This window comes from Eptesicus fuscus, chromosome 7, assembly GCF_027574615.1.
Source record: "Eptesicus fuscus isolate TK198812 chromosome 7, DD_ASM_mEF_20220401, whole genome shotgun sequence".
Taxonomy (NCBI): Eukaryota; Metazoa; Chordata; class Mammalia; order Chiroptera; family Vespertilionidae; genus Eptesicus; species Eptesicus fuscus.
In genome coordinates this window covers 55,623,803-55,646,107 of record NC_072479.1, presented here as the reverse complement: position 1 = coordinate 55,646,107, position 22,305 = coordinate 55,623,803, and the positions used below count along the sequence as shown (strand labels likewise).

At 44.2% G+C, this 22,305-nt stretch overlaps 1 protein-coding gene and 2 non-coding genes across 6 annotated transcripts; all 3 read left to right on the top strand.

The window, feature by feature from the left end:
- Positions 1–1,095: 1,095 nt before the first annotated feature.
- On the top strand, positions 1,096–21,874 carry COPZ1 (COPI coat complex subunit zeta 1). Of its 4 annotated transcripts, none has more exons than XM_008140798.3 (9): positions 1,096–1,166; positions 12,301–12,369; positions 13,838–13,919; positions 14,530–14,621; positions 16,450–16,505; positions 17,862–17,939; positions 18,154–18,205; positions 19,635–19,673; positions 20,457–20,589. In XM_008140798.3, the coding sequence occupies exons 1-9, from the start codon at positions 1,149–1,151 to the stop codon at positions 20,502–20,504; spliced, it is 534 nt and encodes a 177-aa protein (XP_008139020.3). In that variant the 5' UTR covers positions 1,096–1,148; the 3' UTR covers positions 20,505–20,589. The 4 variants fall into 4 exon arrangements, with proteins under 4 accessions (XP_008139020.3, XP_054574970.1, XP_054574969.1 ...); XM_054718995.1 differs by lacking the exon at positions 20,457–20,589 and adding an exon at positions 20,301–20,369; XM_054718994.1 differs by lacking the exon at positions 20,457–20,589 and adding an exon at positions 20,227–20,294.
- On the top strand, positions 6,730–6,836 carry LOC114231303 (U6 spliceosomal RNA). The gene has a single exon (XR_003617257.1). It is a non-coding gene; the product is annotated as a U6 spliceosomal RNA (small nuclear RNA).
- MIR148 (microRNA mir-148) lies at positions 9,462–9,544 on the top strand. Its single transcript, NR_129042.2, has one exon. It is a non-coding gene; the product is annotated as a microRNA mir-148 (primary transcript).
- Positions 21,875–22,305: the final 431 nt, after the last annotated feature.

Below are 22,305 nucleotides of genomic sequence, written 5' to 3'. Positions count from 1 at the left end.
AACCTGGGCAAGTGCCCTGATGGGGAATCGAACACACGACCTCTTGGTTCCTGGGTCGATGCTCAACCACTGAGACATGCTGGCTGGGCAAAAGTTAAACTTTTTAAAAAATGTATCTTTATTGGGTAAAGTATTACAGATGTCCCCCTTTTTTCCCCATTGACCTCCCTCCTTCCCACTCCTGTCCGCCCCCATCCTTCACCGCACTATTGTCTGTGTCCATGGGCTATGCATATATGCATGTAAGTTCTTTGGTTGATCTCAAAATCCTTCCCTATTGTGAAATCCCTGCATTCAGTAAACTTCTCTTTTCTCATTTTGCAACGGCTCGTCCCCAGTGGAGAACCGCAGACCCTACTCCCTATAGCCTTCTTTATCCTGGACCCTTTACCCCTCTGTCCCTCCTACACTCTCCTCTCTGCTTCTCCAAAGCGCTAATAAAATAAAATTTGCTTTTACAAACTCTCTGGGTCCTTCCCTGGGTCTAGCACAGCCTGGCACTCCACTTTGGGGAGATTATTACTGTAGCAATCAACTTTCTGGAGACTTCGGTTTATGTAGTTAACACTTTGGGCAACCCTTGGCTTTATTCTATGGTTGTGCAGCCTTTTTGTGAGGATGTTTAAGTGATCTGAGCGAATCTGAGGGAAGAGCAGCAGTGTTCGCCAAAGCAACCGTGGCTATCAGCGACTTAAGGGAGTTCTTGGAATAGGGATTGGGGTAGGATTCTGATGGGAGCTGCCAGTTTTAAGGGCTAAGGAGACATAGCGCCCCCTGAAGGAAGTGCGTATTAAAGCTGCTAAATCGGAGGACGATATCACGTGCTCTTCGCCCTGCCAATTGAAAATTACTATTCGCTTCCTCTGTTCCCCATGGAAACAACCCCGCCCCATGGACCTCCCGCCTCATTCAGTTATGAGGTTTTGGCATTTTATTGAGTGTTTAAGCTGACAATCAAATACCTGCGCCTTACGGCTGGACACCTTGCTTTCGCTAAGCAAACTAGTACACTTATTGGTCAATAAAGCAGTAACTGGCACCCGGCCGTCCAATAATCCCCATGCTAGGCGGGGTCTAATGAGGGCGTCGGGCCAATCAGCGGCGGCGTTGTTTTTGCGGCTCCACGTCGGCACCAGCTGCGGGGCAAGATGGAGGCGCTGATCTTGGTAGGAGCCGGGGCAGCTGAGATGCTGCGGTGTCCAGAGGGGCCGGGAGTCGGGGTTCAGCCTGATTGGGAAGGGTTAGAAAGGGGAGTTCCGGGTAACCCTCGGGGGCCGAAGGTTCGGCCAGCCCCTGAATAGCGTGTGGCCTAGAGCAGGAGCTAAAGCCTCGGTTTAAAGTAGGAAGCTCTGCCGGGGAGAAGGTAGAGTTGGTGGAAAGTTGAAGGGAGCACAGGGAGTCCTTAGGACGCAAAGGTTCGTGAGCGAACTGAATTGGGATCTTTCAGGTTTCCCCGATTCTGAGCCTTGTGGATGATATCCTGGTTTGAGTTTCCCCAAATCTCCAAACTCGCCCCAAATTGTAAGAATCGAGTGTAGGTTTCTTCTGTGAGTTGTCACAACTTGACACTCCTTGGATAATTGCCTTTCACATTCCTTCAGAAAACTGTTTTCTTTTTACTTCGGTTTCCTGTTAATCCACTTTATGTAGATCTGTCATGATAAAGAATCAGTCTTCCATCAAAGTCCTGGAATTCCTGGTAGAGTTAGCATGGCTTGTGGAACATTTTTCCTGACCCCTTATTCTGCTCTCCTTTTTCCTACCCATTTAAACTTTAGGAATTATTCCTGTAGGACCTGGGATGCTAACTCTCTCTTAGGCTATAGGAGAATTTTGGTGGTTAAAGGGGTGTATGTCCATATGATCTTTTATGCTTGTTCTAACAAATGAAACACTATTACCTCTTTTAAAATTGGACCAGAGAATTTCTCTCAAAAGTGCCCCATCTGTTTCGCAGTTTGGAGGTGTGTGTGGGAATTTAGCCCCCAGCTCCTTTCTTAATTGAAGTTGAACTCTAGGCCTTTTTCTTATCTTTTTCTTTCCTTCAGCTCTAATACATGTACACACTCAGATCTTCACCAGGTAAAAGAGAATAACAGTTTCAGTTACCTTTTTCAAAGTAGCAAAGATAGAGATAATTGGTCAAGTCTAGGTAAAAAGTTTAAAATTTGAGTAGTTTTTTAAAATTTAGATTATGCGTATATCTAAATATCACTAGGTTCTCTTCATTTTGAGTAGTTTTTAATGAGATATTTTCTGTCCCAAGCAGTTAATCACTATTAATCAGTTAACGGATGTGGGGTAGGTTCTAGGGAATTGGTTTCTTTGGAAGTTCTTAGAAATTTTTAGACTTTCCTACATCCGTTTAGAAGGGAGCCTGTTTACAGGTAAATGAGTGAGGGAGATGATACTTGGGGAGCTGTGTGTAATAGTCACTTGAAGGACTTATATGTAAAATCTCTTACATTTTCACTTACCTCTGTTCTCTGTTTCTGTTTCCTTAGTGAAGTATATTTCAACGTGCTTCTTTCTTATATTCATTTTAATCTGTACCTAAGATGCCACATTCACAGATCCCTGATAACCTGGTCACGTACTCCACCCCTGAACTTTGCTTTAGAAACGGCACTGATTTTGCCCAGCTGGTGTGGCTTAGTGGTTGAGTGTCCACCTATGAACCAGGAAGTCACAGTTCGATTCCCAGTCAGGGCACATCACATGCCAGGGTTGCCACTGCATTCCCAGTAGGGGGCATGCAGGAGGCAGCCAATCAGTGAGTCTCATCATTGATGTTTCTATCTCTCCCTCTCCCTTCCTCTCTGAAATCAATAAAACTATAAAACAAAACCCATGCTGATTCTTTGTCATGATGAACCTATATAGTGGGGTTAGGAGAAACCAAGGTGTAGGGAAAAGGGCTTGCTCAAATAAGTACATTGTCAAAACTAGATTAGATTTTGATTCCCAATCCCAGACTACTTCTCTAACATAACCTCATCATCAGCTTCCACCTCTTCAATATACAAAATTGTACTTTGACCATCAGTTATATAAAGTACCAACTGGTATCAATTCTTGTGCTGATCTCCAGAGTTCTTAGAATATTAAACTAGTATTTTCCTTCATCTGTGTCAGCTCTTTACAATTTTTTTTTTTTTTTGCCTCTTTATAATTTCAATATATTTTGGGCTCCCAATGAAGAATTTATATATCCTTCTCATCATTCTAGCTCTTCACAATTGGAGTTCCAGGAGAAAATAAAAGCCCTAATGACCTGAGGCATTGTATGTAATGAATCAACTTCTCTTTATCACAATGGCACTAGTTCTGTAACAGGCTTCAGAGAAGTGAGAAAATAGTCATGGAAATAATTTTCAGCATTCAGTGGTTCAGATGAGGAGCCCTTGTTGGGATTTAGGTGATATTTCCTAAGTTTTTCATTCTCTTCTCACTACCCTCACACACTGGCCCACAAAATTTAGCTCCATCTGATTCAGAATCACCCTTCCTCATTGCTCCTTTTATTCTCCTCCCCTCTTCTGTCTACTCAGCAGTATCTCCTGATTCTTAGTTCACCATCTTCATTGTGAAAAATATGAAGAATCCTTGGATCTGAACTTAGCTTTCTTCTGAACTAAAGAGTTTACTGTAACTGCATAGTATTTAACCAGCCACTCCTTAGAAAGGGAGACAACTTCTCAAGTTCCTTTACGCTTTCTCCTTTCACTTAAAAAATTATTATTTTTTATTGATTTTTAGAGAGAGAGACATCAATGTGAGAGAGAAGTTTCATTAGGCTGTTTCCTGCATGCCCCTTACTGGGGATCGAGCCCACAACCCAGGCATGTGCCCCAACCAGGAATCAAACACTGAACTCCTCTCCTGGTCCATAGGTCAATGCTCAATCACTGAGCCATGTTATTCACATTTTTATTACCTGGTTTGGCTGAACCTCTTCAGAAATCTGATCAAAGCATATTCTATCCTCACCTCTGCAACCACATAGCTGTAGAATATTGAGAAGAAAGGAAGGGTAAGCAAGAGATCAAGAAGAACCATCAATTGAAATTTGATCTGATTATGTGTATATCTAAATATCACTAGGTTCTCTTCATTTAAGGATTTTACAATGGGTCACATTTCTTTTTGTTTTGTTTTAATTTTTTTTGTTTGTTAATCCTCCCCAGAGGATATTTTTCCATTGATCTTTTAGAGAGAGTGGAAGAGAGAGGGAGAGACAGAGAGAGACGTTGATGTGGGAGAAACACATCGATTGGTTGCCTCCTGCATGAGCCCCGACCAGGGCCCGGGCCGTGGAGGAGCTTGTAACCAAAGCACGTGCCCTTGCCGGGAATCGAACCTGGGATCCCTTGGTCTGCAGGCCGACGCTCTATCCACTGAGCCAAACTGGCCAGGGCACATTCCTTTCTTTAATTAAATAATCCAGCCCTAGCTCTCAAGCACATTAATCTAATCTTTCTCAGGTCTTCTTGTAGTCTCTAAGGAAACAACATTTCATCTTCTGTTCCCAGTACTTATAATGATGCTCCCAGCCTGCATCTGTGGACTTGGCTTTCTCTCTCCTGCTGTTTTCTCCTGGTTATCCCTTCCTTGTGAATGGAAAGGGATCCCTTCAGGTCACCATTCTCCTTTAATAACGTATGGAATCTTAAAGGTAAAGGCTTATCCCCTTCCTCCTTTGGTTTACCTTTTTTCTCAAAACTGAATTATTCTAGCAGACTAAATCCTTAAATCTTCCTTCATATATTTCATTTCTCAGTCCTCTTTGGGTTCACTTTCAGAGTGCTTTTCCAGTGCTTTATGGACCAGACTTCTTGTTTGTATTTTTTTCTCTCCCCTTAATAACATTTTTATCCAAAAAAAAATTTACCAAATCCCGAATTGTAAACCTCATTCAAACATCAGGGCATCCAAAGTGCACAAGAGTATGCATATATGGAGGAGGAAACTATGCAGAATACATCAGTGAGTCTTAAAGGTTGATATTGCTCTGTGGCCTTCGCTCCCTGAATCATCTTAATGGGGCTTTTGTTAAATTCCTTTGGCACTAACAGTAGAGGTACTTGGCCTAAATGTCCCCTCCTCCTGCTCTGGGCAAAGGTATCAATTACATTAAGCCCCCAAAGCACTCCCATCTCCTTCCTGGCAGTCCCCTGTGCCCCTCTCCCAGCTGTGTCCTTGCTGGTGCCTGGCCCCTCCATTTCGTTAGGAGAACAATCTCCTCGTTCCTGCACTGTGGAGATATATTTCTCAGCGAGGGCGCGAACAGTGCCAGCACTGCCCCCGGTGAGGTCCCTGGCAGCCATAAAAATTTTTATTGTGATTATGTTGGTGTCGGGGTGTCCATCTGGGTTATTGCACACCTAGTTTAATTGATTGAAGTTTAATTTATTGACACTTCAAATTAAATGATCAGAATAAACTGTGCTGTTACTCTGGCCGGCTTGTTTTAATGGTTGATTGCTGGAAGCAGACCTCGGCTTGAACTAAAACCCCTAAAGAGCAATTGACGCTGCTTCTAACTCTCCCCATGTCTTGCCCTCCAAGAAGACCTCGTTATAGATTTCCGACGTATTTATATATATTTTTTTCCCTCTCCTTCACAGTGGTGGGAAAGAGTTGGTCCCTGGCAAGGTATAAATTACATCAAAGGTCTAGGGGAGCTGTCACGGTCAAAAGAGGAGGAGGGGTCTCCACATGAAGAGAGCCAGACCCTTGAGAAGCCCGATCTTCCCTGGGAGGTAGAGGATGAATGCAATTATCCAAATATTTGAAGGAGCATAATGGCAGATTTAAAGTCTTTCTCATATAGATACTTGCTACTGTTTTTTACTTTGCTCCATCAGCATGACTTGCTTAGACAGGATATTGACAAGTAAACTAGTTATGGAAAAGGGAACTAAAGAAGCAAATAAAGGATAGAACAGGAATAAAGAACCAGTGCCTAACTACCCATTTATGTTAGAGTAATTAGAAAGACAAAGGCAGAGTGCCCATGGGCAGCCCATGAAGATGGATTGGGAGGTTAAGTCCATGAACATTTTAAGATGCCCCTACTGGCAAGGGCCCACCCACATTCTGCCTCTCCCGATTCTGCACAGAATAGGCTTTCTCCCAGATCAGAGTTCCCCTGTCCTTAGATTCCCTAGCCTGGTCACCTCTTCTGGTGTTTGACCACATCTCTTCAGGAAATCTTTCCTGTTGTGTAACCTGAATCTTGTGTGCTGCAGATGAAGCCTAGGTCTTCTTCTTTGACTGTTTTTTAAAAAATATATTTTTTTTCTTGATTTCAGAGAGGAAGGGAGATGGAGAGGTAGAAAAAAACATCAATGATGAGGGAGAATCATTGATCAGCTGCCTCCTGCACACATCTCACTGGGAATCGAGCCCACAACCCGGGCATGTGCCCTGACCAGGAATCGAATCGTGACCTCCTGGTTCATAGGTCGATGCTCAACCACTGAGCCACCAAGGCTGGGCCTTATTTGACTTTTTAACTTTCCCATTGTCAAGGCAGATAATTCCCATTTATGGCCTGGAAAGCTCTGTCTACCAATTTTCTCCCTCCTTTTCTCTTGTATAGTTTTTAGAAGACTGAAACTAGGAGAGAGGCTAGCAATTCTGCCTCAGGGGTTATTTGAAGGAGCAAATAGATTGAAAGATGAACACAAAGGCTATCAATTCAGTCTTTTTAAGACTAGCTTTTTGGTGCTCACTTCAACAGCCCATATACTAAAATTGGAATGATACAGAGATTACTTGCATGGCCCCTGCAGAAGGATGACACGCAAATTTGTGAAGTACTCCATATTAAAAAAAAAAAAAGACTAGCTTTTTGTTTTCAGGAGCAGATGGAAGGGAGGGGAGAGTTGGGAATAAATTAGGATACCGATCATGATCAAGGACTCATCAGAAATGGATCTATCCCCATTTGATTTTTCCCTTTGCTGAGTGATATTTAAATGAGGGCTCCTGAATTACCAAACTGGGAAAGCAGAATGTTCTAATGTTGCCCCCAAGCCTCAGGTGGAGAGTGCTCTGATTTCTGCTTGTTCAATTCATTTCTCTTCCTAGTAAGTACTGCTTGCTTTGTCCCACATTTCTGTAATTGTTTCACTGCCATAATAGTGTAAGAATTAGGGAATGTGTGACCTCTGGGCATAAAATTCTCTAGCAGACTGGCTTTCTGAATTTTAATACAGGAACAGCTTGGTTATCCTTGTCCTGCCTGTCTCAGAGCCACCACATTTAGTCTTCAAAAGCTGTAGGGGTGTGGTGCTGACCTTTGCTCCCCTTGCTGGCTGTGTTAGTTTTATCAATCATTTTTATTAATTTATGAAGGCCACACACATTTTTTCGTGTTTTTTAAAAATATATATTTTTATTGATTTCAGAGAGGGTGAGAGAAATAGAAACATCAATGATGAGAGAGAATCATTGGTTGTCTGCCTCCTGCACACCCCCTACTGTGGATCAAGCCAGTAACCCGGGCATGTGCCCTGACTTCGAATCGAACCTGACACATAGGTAGATGCTCAACCACTGAGCCACATCAGCCAGGCAGCCACACACGTGTTTATTGAAGTCATTAATTGGTGCCAGGCAGAGGAAAGGGGGTGATTTATCAAAGTATCACTCATTTCCCTCTTTTTTCATTCCCTCCCCACACCTTCTTATTCAAAAAGAATCTCATTTAATTCTAAACTTAGGTCTATGAACTCCTTCAAATCATAACAATTTGTGAATGTGTATTTTTCTGGTAACAAGGTCCAAAAATTTCATAAGCTTATCAAAGGGGTCTGCTCTACTTCAAAAAAGGTATTAACATGAACTGATCTAGCTCAGGCCTCTCATTTCTCCAGTGAGGAAGCTGAGTCCTAGAGAAACGTAGAACTTGACGTAATGGATGGCTGATCCAGACTATAATACAAGGATTTCTTTGGAGTTGAGAGACATTTTCTCCTGTAGTGTCAGAATTCTTGGTAACTGCATTCACGCTTTGTATCTATTTTCAGACAGGAAGATTCTTTTTGGGTATCTCTTCTGCTGTCAGTTCTGCCTTCCCATGACATGTTCAGTTTCCTCTGTATAACCAATGTTTGGTCTTGTGTCATCCAGTTCCGTGGTACCTGTGGCTCCTGAGCATTCTTTCCTGAGCTGTGCTTCTTGAATCTAAGGAACCCTTGGGTAGTATATGAAAACTGCTCTTCCCTGTCAAAGCATTTACCTAATTCTTTTCATTTGAAGTCCCTAGGTTTGTGGCTGGCAAATTGGAGCCCTCAATCCCAGGGGAGCTTTTCATTTTCAAGAAGTCGGCACAGAGTCAGGGAACAAATACCTGCTTAGGCCATGTAGAGCTGGGATTGGTATCTAGGAATTTCTCCTTCTAGTTTTTACTGTCTTGGCTTTACTTTATAAATAGGATTGAAGGAAGAGCATTTTGTTTCTAGTTGATAAAGATCTGTTACCACGCCAGAGTACTACTTTTTGGCATGACCATAAAGATTTCTTTATAAGTGGGGCATGAAGAACTTTCTAGGAATCTCAACCAGATTCTTGCTTGTGCCCTTTCAGCTCTGTGAATAGCATCCTCTGACTTCTCAAAGGCTTCTTGGTCCCCCTCCTCCAAATGAGTCAAAGTAATTAGAGCCCCCAAATATCCTGTCTGCCTGCTCCAAACACTCCCCAGTCATCTTCTGATGGCATAGCTCTGATCTTACCCCAAAGTGTTCTTTTACTATATACATTGTGAACACAATTTAGTGCGTTTTTAAAAATAAAGAACACAATAAATGTATTTTTATATGTTTTATTGATTTCAGAGAGAGGAAGAGAGAGGGAGAGAGAGGGAGAGACGCAAACATCAATGATGAGAAAGAATCATTAATTGGCTGCCTCTTGCACGCCCCACACTGGCGATCAAGCCCGAAATCCAGGCATATGCCCTGACGGGGAATTGAACCGTGATCTCCTGGTTCATGGGTTGAAGCTCAACCACTGAGCAACTCTGGCCAGGCCAATTTAGTGCTTTTTCCAGAGCCCATCTCTCCTAGTTTGGCTTACAAGACACACAAATAGCTTTTATCCAGAGCTGCCTTTTTAAAATACTTTTGCTAATGATTATCATCCTTAGGAAGCTGCAGGTCATCGGAATGCCCACAGGGGGCAGCACTAGGAATGACTCTTCCCCTCTAGTCCTTTGTGCTTAGAGAGGGGAAACTGGGAGAGGTTGATTTTTCCCCCCACCCGGCTTCAGAATCCCCTCCTTGAGATCCGAGACTCCTTTGCACCAGGCTGTTTGCTTGCTCAGTGTTGTTTTAGCTCTCCTGAGGAATCCAGTCTCGGTTTTTCTTGGTAATAAAAAGCAACATAAAAATCTATCTGAGCCACCCAACCTCCTACAAATTAATCTGCCTACACATCATTTCCAGGCACCATTAGCATTTGAGGTGAAGTTCTGTTATACACTTAGGCTGTGGCTCTCTGAAAGTCAGTGCATCACAGAACTTTGTCTCGAAAGCTTTCTAGCAGCTACCCATTTGGGCGTGGGAGGGAAGAATAGACCTTTTAAATCCCTTGAACATGGTCCTAAGCTTGTAGGGTCTTTCTCAATAATCAGCATTTAATGTGTTACAAGGTCAAGCCTAGTCCATTGTTGAGGAAGCCCATTTCTCAATAGCTGGGAGTTATTTATAAACTTGCCCTTTGCTAAAACTTAAAAATGAAATTACATTATCAGTAATGGCTTCTGGGGCCTTTAAACTGGCTGGTTTATGGTGTGAGAGGAATTCCTGGCCCTCCCCACTCCTGAGATGTAAAGGCCCCCGGCTGAAGTGTAACCAGCTGCAGTCAGGAGGTGGCAGGAGAAGTAAAGGAGAGGCTGCTGGCTCCAGCTGGAGCAGAATAGAGAATTAAAGCAGCATTTAAGCTCTTGCCTAAATTCTTAGCCTGATTTAGTGTTGCTATTCCTTTGGAAGTTTGAAATGACCAGCCTCTTCTCCTGCCTTCTTACCCCTTTCAGAGCAGTAAAATAAGTCCTATCTGATCTTCTCCTTGACTTCCTTTGCCTGTGTTTTATCTTTCCCAGGAAGATCCAGTATTTTTATTTGGGGGGTTTCCTTGATAGCATCTTCTAAAAAACGCATGAAAAGAGCCAGAAATCTGTTTCTCTTTTCTGCAAGCTGTTTTAGGCACTCACACTTCGTTGGCCACACAGGACATGGTCTGACTCTCCTAGTTGGCAGGTGGCCATAAGGGTTTTTCTTTTCTTTGGGATCCCATTCTTTCTAGGGATGCCAGACTCTATGGCTGCAAAAACTGGTTACCTATGCCAGCTCAATGCCCAGTTTAGACCATTAGGAAGTACTCTAGGGTTGCTGTGAATGCAGATAGAGGATCAGAGCCAAAGATTTTCCAGGGAAAGATTATAGGGAAAAATGTTTCTTCTAAATTTCCCTCTCTGTGGACTTCTTTTCCTCTCTTAAGGAAACTGATTCCCAATGGTGTCTTTCTTTTGGTGAATTAAAGATCCAAGTTGCTATAGAACTGAGCCTGCTTTTTGGGAAGATCTTTCTGTGGGGAATTAGGAAAACTGCTTTTATTTCTGACCTATTAAATGAGAATCTTGACTCTTCCCTCTGCTAAACATAGAGTTCCTTTGGTTGACAGAGGAGTTCTTCATGCCTCATTTTCCTGAGTAATCTATATAGGGTGGGCATCTTTAAGGAGTATTTATCAGAGGAGAGATAAGTTGATAGTAATATATCCCAAAATGGCAACACTAGGTAAGCTACCAATTTCTGGAAGTATAATTATAGGAGGGTTCCCTAGATGTATACTACATCAAAAAATTTTTACATATTCTGAAACTTTAGTCTTAATCATTCAAAAAATATTGCGAGTTTAGTATGGGTCAGGCATTGTTTTAGACACTTGGGGTAAGTCAACGAACAAAACACAAAAATTCCTGTCCTCAAAAATTGAAGTGGGGAAAGCTTACATTCTTCACCTTGCTGTCAAAAGACTGGGTTGCCTTTACTCTCATTCTCAACTCCCTGAGCTAGTGGTGGTTCATTGCATGGAACCATAAACCTCCTAGAGCCTCATGGGACAGTTTACCTTTACAGATGCAGTTTCTGGGTCCTTGGCAGTGATTCTTTCCTCCTCACTCTTGGGTCTTCGTTAAACACATGCTTGGGGAGTATATTTGGCTCCTGGAGGACTGTGGTTTCCCTAAGTAAGCCAGGAAAGGGAGATAGCACAGCAACAGCCTTGTCTTACAGCACAGGGGACAGATCTCAGTGGTTAAGTAATATTGATTAGAAAGTCAAGGAATGTGAGCCTGTAAACACCTATACACATATCACTGCCTTCCCTCCATTCTCTTTCTTCCTCTCCTGGTTAGCAGGTTCTCTAGAAGTTGCAAGAGTAGAGGAGCTTTTTGCAAAGTGACACGCTTTGCAGTTATTTGAGTTTTAGTGTAACCATTAAGGTTGAGGCTGTGATTCCTTTATGAGAGCCAGTGTACTCCAGGTTTGATTATTGGTAGTGAAGAAACACCCCCTCCTGCTCTTTATCTCCAGATCCTCTTCTCATTGCTTCTTAACTTCCCCCAAATTCAGATGGTTTTTGTCCTGGCAAGTTAAGTGGTGGTGGTCCGAGTATAGTAGAAGAATTGGGATCAAAGGGAAGGACTGGGAGATGGATGTCTCACCGGGCTGCATTCAGAGTTGGGATGTGTGTGTGCGTGCGTGTGTGTGTGTGTGTGTGTGTGTGTGTGTGTTCGTGCGCTGACATTTCCCTCTGTTCAGTGTGTGGGTGGTTTAGGGAAGGCTTGCTTTATGCCTCTGCATTGCTACTGCATTGGGACTGCGGAAACTTCCAAGTACATCAGGGCATTCAGCCCTGTTTTCAAATAGCCTTGTGCAGTGCCTACTAATTAATCTGGTCACATTCCATACTCACCTGTGAGGGAGGGTAATTGGAAACAACTAGCATAATATTTGGAAATAACAGCATGACCTACCTTGATTAAGCACTCTGTAGGTCTGGCTCAGAGAAACTGTTTATCTGATGCTGCTTGGGGAGTCCTTTGTTAAAATGCCCCCTCTCTCAATTCACTTCATTCACCACTTGGTCATTCTCAGTGGGAAATGTCAATATCTAATCAGGTTGGGATAGGAGACACACAGCGGTACCCAGTGGGACTAGGAGAAGGTATCTGGTTTGCCAGTGGTGTCAGGAGCCTTCAAGACTGAAGGTATGTTCCTCTCTCTTCAGGAACCCTCCCTGTATACTGTCAAAGCCATCCTGATTCTGGACAATGATGGAGATCGACTTTTTGCCAAGGTAAGATTCCCTTTCAAATTAGTTTAGGAGCAAGACAAAGACTTACTCTGAGATTTGAATCTTGGGACTGGCCCTATTAACTGATATTCCTTGATACTGTAATTTTTAAAATTCTTCCATCTTTCCCGTGTCTACTCCAGATAAAACCTAAACTGCTTCTGTCCCTTAGTTGCCCTGTTTCTCTGCTTGCTAGCCTCAGACTTTGACCTCCTTTGTTACCAGCATCAGAGCGGTGAAGAACTTTGGAACCTTGGTTTCTGAACAAAGCACTGTCCAGCTGTGAGAAGTAGCCTGCCCATCAGGGAAATTTCTTGTAGTTCTAGGGTTCCAGCCCTAGGCCCGAAGTTACCACCAAGCTTGTTACCTCCTGGCTTTCCCATTGTGATATTTCTAACTTTGGATCTATTAAAAAAGAAGAGAAAGGACACCCCTCCGCTCTCCTCTATATTCTCCCCCTCCTGTGGAAATTTTTTCTGTCCCTGGTGTATTAACTCCGGGCAAGCATAGCATAAATCAATCAGCAGGTAGAGATTAGTTTAGAATTCACCAGCTGTTCCTCCCTGTAATTGGATGTAACTATGCAGGACACCTTTTGAAACAGTTATCCAGTTACTAAATGCCAGACCTGTCATAGGTCTTCAGCTGACTGCGACGGATTAGCCCCTAAAGAGCAGAGCGATTTAGCAGCCTGCATCTCCGCCTCCTTGCCAGCGAGAGCTTGGGAGTGGGCTCAGCAATGTGCTAGGTTGCCTCCTGCTTCTTTCAGTTTGCAGACAAGAAAGCTAAGATATGAGAGCACATAGGGTAGGGTTTGCCTTTCTTTAGAGGAGATTTTTGTAGCCTTTCCCCATTCCTCAACTTCATACAGTGAATGAGGGTCTGCAGGAAGTGTTCTGTGCTTCTAGGGCCTTTTGTCTTCTCTAGCACTGCTCCCTGACCTGGGGTAGCTCCTGGGAAGCACTTGAAGAGAGCGGCCTCAGGATTGCTCTCCTAGAAAACAGGGGCAGAACCTCATCATAGGACTCGTAGGCCTCTGCCCTTACAGTCTTAGCAATGTGAGGTGAGGTTATTTAGAGCAGGGTCCTTAAAAAATTATTTTTGTATCTGATTACTTGCTGCCCATTCGCTGCCTCTGTAGTTCTTCCTTCTTCTTCTTTTAATATATATTTTTATTGCTTTCAGAGAGGAAGGGAGAGGGAGAAAGAGATAGAAACATCAATGATGAGAGAGAATCATTGATCAGCTGCCTCCTGCACATCCCCACCGGGGGTCAAGCTGGGACCCTTCAGTCCACAAGCTCTATCCACTGAGCCAAACCGGCTCGGGCAGTTCTTCCTTCTTTATGTCAGTATTTCTGCCTTACCCCATGCCTTGAAAGAGAGAAATCCAAGATCCAGGGCAAAACAGTCACTAATCATTCTGGGCTCTGAGCTCTAATGACCCAGCCCTTCTCCTTCCCTCTGACCAGTACTATGACGACACCTACCCCAGTGTCAAGGAGCAAAAGGCCTTTGAGAAGAACATTTTCAACAAGACTCATCGGACTGACAGTAGGTCATTTTCCTTTCACTACTCCCTGTGTTGGGGGAACCATGGTAGGAAGCGGGTGGCAGTGGGACTGCGGAGAAAGGATAAAACGACTCTGCCTCCTTTTTCTCTTTTTTCCTCCTCCCCTCATATAATAAACTCTTCAGAAATGTAATGGGGAGGTGAGTGTACCTCACGCGGGAATACCGTGCTGGAAGGTTGGCTGTTAGCTACCTGTCTAGTCCCTGGATTTATGAGCCTCACTTGACAAATTTAACTGCAGCTCTGCTTATTGTACCGCATCCATTAGGGCAGGTAAATGGAAGTCTGTAAAGGTGACCGCTCTGCATTTTCACCTCCGAAGGATCGACTAGTATCCTGTCTCTTGTACAAGGAGGGAAATAAGAGTAGTGGGGGAGGGGTTAGAGGAGAAGATACATTTACCGGTAGACTTCCCCAAATTTATACTTCCCTTCCGCTACCACCTATAAATAAAAAGCAGATCAACTTTGGGGGTCATTCGACCTGCATTACCTCAGCCCAAAACAAATGGATACCAGGAGTTCATGGTAATTCCTTCTGTCCCACTTTCTTTTCTCAGGCCACCTACTGTTTCCATCTTTTCCCCCCCAGGTGAAATCGCCCTCTTGGAAGGCCTAACAGTAGTATACAAAAGCAGTATTGATCTCTATTTCTATGTGATTGGCAGCTCCTATGAAAATGAGGTGAGAATCCCCACCCCTCTTTGCTATCTCTGATCCCACTTCCTAAACCATAGGCAGGACATAGTTACTGCTTCTGGGCCTTAAGGAGTACCACATCCCTCTGGCCTCTGACTGGGCTAATGAAGTTTTTAGAGATTCCTGCTGGCTTCACAAAAATGGCTTAGCAAACGAATCAACCTAGAATAGGAGTTTTCCCAGATCTTTTTCCCAACACATGTAGGAGATGTGTTGGTTTTTTAAAATAATTTTTTTGGTAAATTTTTTATTTATTGATTTTTAGAGAGAGAGGAAAGGAGGAACATGGATTTGTTGTTCCACTTATTTATGCATTCATTAGTTGATTCTCCTATGTGCCCTGACTGGGGATCGAACCTGCAATCTTGACGTATGTTACGATGCTCTAACCAACTGAGCTACCAGGCCTGGGCCTTAAATAATTTTTTAAATATATTTTTATTGATTTCAGAGAGGAAGGAAGAGGGAGAGAGAGATAGAAACATCAATGATGAGAGAGAATCATTGATTGGCTGCCTCCTGCAAGTCCTCCACTGGAGATCGAGCCCACAACCCAGGCATGTGCCCTTGACCAGAATCGAACCTGGGACCTTTCAGTTCGCAAGTCAATGCTCTATCCACTTAGCCAAACCGGCTAGGGCTAAAATAATTTTTTTAAAATTGATTTCAAAGAGGAAGGGAGAGGGAGAGAGAGATAGAAACATCAATGATGAGAGAGAACCATTGGCTGCCTCCCGCACACCCCCTACTGGGGATGAAGCCTGCAACCCGGGAATCAAACCAGTAACCTCTTGTTTCATGGTTGATGCTCAACCACTGAACCAAACCAGCTGGGCTGAATGGATAATGTGTTTTAAGATGTATTTTTGAGATATGGTCAAGGTTGGGGGATGCTTGCTCCTCCTATGAAGATTCCACACCTGACTGAGTTTGGATCAATTAGCCAACATTTTGGGTCATATTGAAGCTATACGTTCTGAATGGGTATAGTCCTTGAGACTTGTACACTTGAGAAGATTGGGTGTAGTCCTAACCTGCTTCCTCTGCACAGGTAAAACGATTTACCTCAGATAATAAGTTCTAGGAAGGAGAATAGATAAGTAAAAATAAGCTCCCACATAATTTGAGGCAAAATTAAAAGTTTGAGAGAACCAACTCTTACTGAGCTCTTATTGCTATAAGTACTTTGTAAAGTACATTGTTATTGAAACCTTCCAGCACTTTGAGTTGTAGGCATTGGTGCCCTTGTTTTGCACATGAAGAACCATATGAAATTACTAGTATTTAACCACTGTTGAACTACAAAAGTGGCAGTTTCATGTGGTTCAACCTAATTTTCCCAGGGTTACACATCTAGAAAATGGCTCAGCTGGAATTTAATCCCAGACCTGTCTGACTTCAAAGCCCATGCTCTTTTGACTAACTCTCTGATCTCAGCTATTGCCTGGTTAATGATTTCTCTAAGATATCAGATAATATATACAGCTGGTAAATACATGTAGAGCAAGCATGTCAAACTCACAGCCGGTGGGCTGCGAGTTTGACATGCTTGATGTAGAGGACTATGACAGGAAAGTTCTGTTTGAACAGTCTGGTCAAAGAGAGACATCAAATTGTAAGATCATGTGGCAGAATTTATTTCTGTGAGAAACCACAGGTCCTCTTTCTGTTTTGCTCTCACTTCCACCTTATTCTTTTGGTCCTTGTGAAAGCCTTTGTCTGTTGATGCTTAACCAGTTTCAGGGTTTTATTTTCAAGTAGCAGCTTTCAGAGTCTCGAACCTTATCCTTCTGCTTTTTCTGTCTCCCAACAGCTGATGCTCATGGCTGTTCTGAACTGCCTCTTTGACTCATTGAGCCAGATGCTGAGGTGAGCAGTCCATTCTTGACATGTGTTTGGGAGAGAAAGTAACTATTCTTCAGGCCCAGGGATTTGTGGGGAATCAGCAAAGGCTCCAAAGAGCTGATTTACCTTCAGAAGTTGGGCTTATTATTTCAGAGTAATTCACACTGATTGGGGAAGACTGGAAGACTGGAGAGTATGTCCCTCTGGAATAATTCTCCTAAGAAAAAGGGGATTGTAAGGGAGCAGAATCTTCCCCTGTGACTACTCTATTCCCCAGTGGCTCTGTCAAAGTTCTAAGCACCCTCAAAATGCTTTCCTGGACTTCATTCTTTACATTAGAGATCGGAAAGGGGCAAGCATAGGGAAATGTCCCAGATAAAACATCTCAATACTTGGGGAATGGAGTCAACGCTCCCAATTTTCCACTTTAGCCCTTAGTTTTTTCCCTTCTGTAGAACAGGAAGAATGTTACCATTCTCTCTCTTATGTTACCAATTACCCTCTCTTCCCCTTCCATCACTCCACCAGTCCTCTGTTCCCCATGTAGATGGGCAGTATATGTAAGATACTATTCCTGAAAATATATAGGGCTCTGAATTTCTTTCCCCCAGCGGCTCCCAAGTGAACCCAGCACAGACAGCCGTCCGGATCAGAACAGCAGGCATTCTCAGCCTCACAAAATCAGCAGGGTGAATGGCTCAGATTTCCTCAGGAAGGGGATGATTTATTTCTTAGCCAGGTGAATGAAAGACTTCATTTCGGGTAATCTAGTGAAAGAGTCAAACTGACGGATGTGACTGGCCACAAGCACTAACCACCGGATCTGAGGCTGGTGGATGCTGCGGCCCTGACTGTTCCCAAGCCCCTTGTTGGGCTTCTTTTCAAGACCTGAGCAGAGCTGTCGGGGGGAGGGGGGAGGGGGAGGAAGAGGAAAAGCAGTAGAGAGAGGCTTAGAAGGTTTGTCAGAGCTTGAGTGCAAATAGTTTGCACTCAACCCCTCCCCACCTCCCGCCACCACTAGATTGAGTTTTAGCTCTGTTTATTTCCTTTTTTCCACCCACTGATGTCAGCATTTATGAGCAATATCATGAGCAGCATTGTGGCAGGTAGGAAAGAAACAATAGCTCTGGATAATCAACCCTTGAATAGTCAGAAATTAACTTTTTTTTTTTTAATCTCTTTCCTGACATTCCTGATCCTTTCTCAGAAAAAAAAGTAGGAAGGGGTTTAGAGTGGATTAGCTAAAAAGTTCTTATTTACCTTATTTCTTTGTGTGGTTGGTGAAAACATTTATTGGTCTAGTGCAGGATCCCAACTTGGACAATGTCCTAGGATTCCTTTCACACATGGGCTCGTTTTTCTTTTTTCTTGGGGACTCAGGAAAAATGTAGAGAAGCGAGCTCTGCTGGAGAACATGGAGGGGCTCTTCTTGGCAGTGGATGAAATCGTAGATGGAGGGTGAGTTCTCTGACTTGCCTGGACCTCCCTGGACCTAGTGTGTGTGTGTGTGTGTGTGTGTGTGTGTGTGTGTGTGTGTGTGTGTGTGTGTGTGTTTGGGGGGGGGGGTTGGTAACTGCCCTATCCTAAGGCAAGTGGGCTGAGTGGCCAAAGTATCTCCACAGTGAGTTGGTCCTTCAGGAGAGAGTGAACGATGGTCTTTTTGTCTTTGTAGGGTGATCCTAGAGAGCGATCCCCAGCAAGTGGTACACCGGGTGGCATTAAGGGTAAGCAGGAGTGTTCCTCTATATTCCTCCAGCTACTCACTTTCCAGGGCCAGATTTGCTGAGTGTATCTAAGGGTCTGGGCTTGTAGAATATATATAGTCGTCTCCTTTTTCAAATTCTCACTGTCCCAAAGGAGGGAAGCAGAGAAATGTTATTTCTGCCCCTAACCTGGTACCAGCACCTCAAATGGTCTTTGCATAGAGTGCACATTTAATACATATTCATTGAATCAATGATGAAATAAAGAGATTTTAATATTGCTGGTCCTGAAACTATAAAGGACTTGAAGTTGGTTTATTCTTCCTTTGGGGGTGGATCACAGTCATCTGAAGAGAGTCTTCCTTGTCTTTTTATTTATTTATTTATTTATTATTGATTTTTTACAGAGAGGAAGGGAGAGGGATAGAGAGAAACATCGATGAGAGAGAAACATCGATCAGCTGCCTCCAGCACACCCCCTACTGGGGATGTGCCCACAACCAGGGTACATGCCCTTGACGGGGAATCGAACCTGGACCCTTCAGTCCGCAGGCCGACGCTCTATCCACCGAGCCAAACCCGTTAGGGCAAGTCTTCCTTGTCTTTTAAGGTCTTATAAAATGAGGATAACACCTCTTCATCAGGAAGTACTTATTTGCTAGAACCTCAGTCCTCTTTGATGCTAGTGATAGCAGAAAGGGGTCTCTGAATTAACCATAGAAGGCTCCAGGTCTGCTGGGGAGATAATGATGGGTGCAGAGAGAGTCCACCAGGAAATTGTGGGGGTGCAGAGATGTCTGAGCAAAGCAAATCTCCCCATTCACAGAATGTCCCATCTCTGACCTCCACAGAGTGAAGGCTGACAGTGCTGGGTAATGGGAAATCTTTTCCCTTAACTGCCGTGGGCTCCATTTGCATAGTTTAATCTTCTCCTCTAACATATGTCTCTATGTGGCAAGAGAGAGGGTCCCCCCCCCCCCCCAACTCCCTCCTTCCCCTTCTCAGGCTGCTGTTGCAGCAGTTTATTTCTTCAAATTAACATGCTGCCGTTACCCATCGGGCCTTGCAGGATCCATTAAACTATCCCTGGCTCCCCCTCATCCTTTCCCTAGTGATATTGATATTCAGGGAAGGTCTTCTCTGATTAGGGAATCAGTTCCTCCTAAGTTGTGGATCACATAACCTGCTGATTACTTGGAATTGAATAAATCTTTTAAGAAGTCCTCCTGCCTTAAAATAGAGGATGGATGAAATGACCATTTTTTGCTCACATTCCCCCTGGCCAAGTAAAATCGTGGTTATACTAGTCCCTAGGAAGGACTGAGAAATATAAGATATCTGCCCTTTGCTTCAGTTTAAAGGACCATCTCTTCCTTGTCCACTACCAAATGTCAATCAGGTCTTGCTCCAGCTTTCTCTCACACTAAATGCTGTTTCCTCTGTGTTGTAGGGTGAAGATGTCCCCCTTACAGAGCAGACCGTGTCTCAGGTATGACTTTTTCCTTTCTTCCAATGGACTGGATCACTAAAGAGGCTAGAATAGCATTCCACAAAGTCTGAATGAAAGTAAAGATTGAAGGCACATCTTCCTGGACTCCCTTTTATCTAGAGAATTGGAATTCATACAGCCAAATTCTCCTACCCTACCCCAACTTCCACCCCAGTTTCCTGTGAGCAGTGGCTATTAGCCTTGGCGTGTACCCTTCAAACCCTCACTGCCTGATGCTTCATTCAGTGATTTATTCCTCGGCAGAGGCTTGCCTTAAGCAGATGGTCGGTGTGTGTACACACACACAATCTCTCTCTCTTATTATTCAAATGAGGGCTAAGTTGGAAATGCATATTCTAGAATATGCAGGTTTTACAGATCCATCCTGCTACTTTGCAAATAGATTTGTCTACCTGATCGGGGGGAGTAAGGGAGAGATTCTGTTTTCTACCCATTTGGAATTTTCACTAAGAAGTCCATCTGGGTGTGGTAACACACACACAACCCTTTGAACATATGTCCAGTAACCCCCAGTTTTTTTCTTTCCTCCCAGGTATACCTCTTCTCTCTTCATCCTCCTAATGGATTTGAAATTTTTTGCAATTTCCCAAATTGACAATCTTCTAGGGCCTTAGAGAGCTTCTTCCCATTCTTCTACCTTTGGGGATTTTCTACTTGCCATTCTTCTAAGGACAGGGAAGGCAAGTGAGGGGAAAGAAAGCCCCCATCCCCATCCTCACCCTACTCCCAGCAAGCCCCTCAATGCTGCCCTTGTCCCTGCAGGTGCTGCAGTCAGCCAAAGAACAGATCAAGTGGTCACTTCTTCGGTGAAGACCCCACTGTTCCTGGCTCCTCACCCCCTCAAAAAATCCACATGTCTGCCGTGACTTCTCATCCAGTCCCCCAACTGATGCTCTCAGGATCATCTCGGGAATCACAAGGGATCCTTAAATCACCATCCTGTCTGTGGTTGCTGCCCCCAAACCCCTAGGCGCTTCCCATTCCTTCTCTCTCTTTTTTTTTTTTTTTTTACAGTTATGGGAATAAAGCTCCCAGGAGATGTGGATGCAGGGCAGGGGAAGCACCTCTTCCTTTCTAGACTGGATTGTGCTCCCATGTCCTCCTACCCCGCATATTTTCTTCTTCACTTCTGTGCCCTTTGCTGCAGCTACACGTCAGATCAAAGCAGGAGAAGGAATGTGCTGAGTGTTTTTCTCCCTTTACTTTTATTCAGCCTTCATCCCAAAAGTCCATATGTCCAGCAAGGGGAGGGAGAGGGAGAATTCTTTTCTATAGAATGAATGGGGGGGTTGGGATAGGTATGTCTCAGCCACAGTCCCCCTTACTAGCCTCAGCATTTTCTACCATTCCTTCTTCCTGCCCCATCCTCCAGTCTTGGAAAAAAGATTGGAACAGCTCAAAGGCAGGGTAAGAAGTTATTTAAATTTTACTGGCTAGGGCTTATAAAATTCTGTATTTCAGTCACAGCTGCATTCTCTACCCTGATTCTGGCTTATAGCTTCAAAACTGCTGTGGTCTGTGTGTTCACTGTGGGAGTGTCCATTTCTTGGTCCCATACCTTAACTCTACCTTCACTCCCCTGGATGTTTGCCTGGCTTGTCCTCTCTGTACCCTGGAGGAAAGCCAGTCCCTGAACCAAAACTCTATTCTAGTCTTGGGAGGAAGAGTTTCTGCTCGCAACTAGGGAGGGGGTGGAATTTATGGCTTGGGCCTCTGGGCTCTCTCAGTCCTGTTTGCTCCCCCACATGCTTTTCACTCCCCTGCCTTGGGCCTGCAATCTCTGCCGCTTAACCCTATCCTCTCTCCGCCTCAGCCTTATATCCAGGCAGTAGGTCTGGGCTCTTTCCCTCTCTAGGTCACTGCGAGAGATACCTTTCTTCAGAAAACCTTCAGGATGTGGATTTCTCCAGGGAGATGGAGGATGGAATACCCACTCTTGAGTCTAATCTTTTCTCTTGACCCAAAACTTCCCAGGAAAATGTCTCAAAAAATCTTCTTCCTGAGACTTAGGGTTCTGCCTCACCCACTAACTGCTAATTCTCCAAGACTGAAGTGGGGTGCACAACTGGGCATATTTGAGGGGGCATTTTTGTGTAAGAGATGTCTGGAGTCAGGGGATAGCCACCTTCATATACTGCTCTGTGCAAAGTGGAATAAAACAGACTTCTTTTTCCAAACTGCCTTTGTGTGATGTTTCTGTTCCTCTTCCTCTCTTTTTGGCAGCTGCTCCTATTCCTCTAGCATTCCCCCTCACTCCCCATCTTATAATATTTCTTCCCTCTTACCTCAGAGACTCCCCAGCATTCTCCCCCACCATCACTGCCATCCCTAATTTACTGGCCTGTTTGCCTCCTTGGCATCTCTCAGTCCCCTTGCCTGGAAATTGGCGCCAGGGGTGGGGTGGGATGGTATTTTCTCAGTGGGAGTCCCAGGGAACTGAGTTCTCCTCCATCCCCCCCAAAGCCAGCTGCCTGCTCCCGCCTCAGCCATTAGTAACCCGGAGACGCGCACCTGCGTGGGGGCTCTCCTCCAGACCCTGCTCCCTTCCTGCACCTCCCACTCCTGCTCTGAAATGGCGCTGAGCGGGTTATTTATCGGAGCCAGTGCTGCT

What these genes read in the sequence shown, in the direction of transcription:
- COPZ1 (XM_054718993.1), top strand. An exon ending in CAAGACTCATCGGACTGACA is followed by an intron (nt 13,920 to 14,529) that starts GTAGGTCATTTT and finishes TTTCCCCCCCAG; the next exon opens with GTGAAATCGCCCTCTTGGAA. An exon ending in TCATTGAGCCAGATGCTGAG is followed by an intron (nt 16,506 to 17,861) that starts GTGAGCAGTCCA and finishes TTGGGGACTCAG; the next exon opens with GAAAAATGTAGAGAAGCGAG.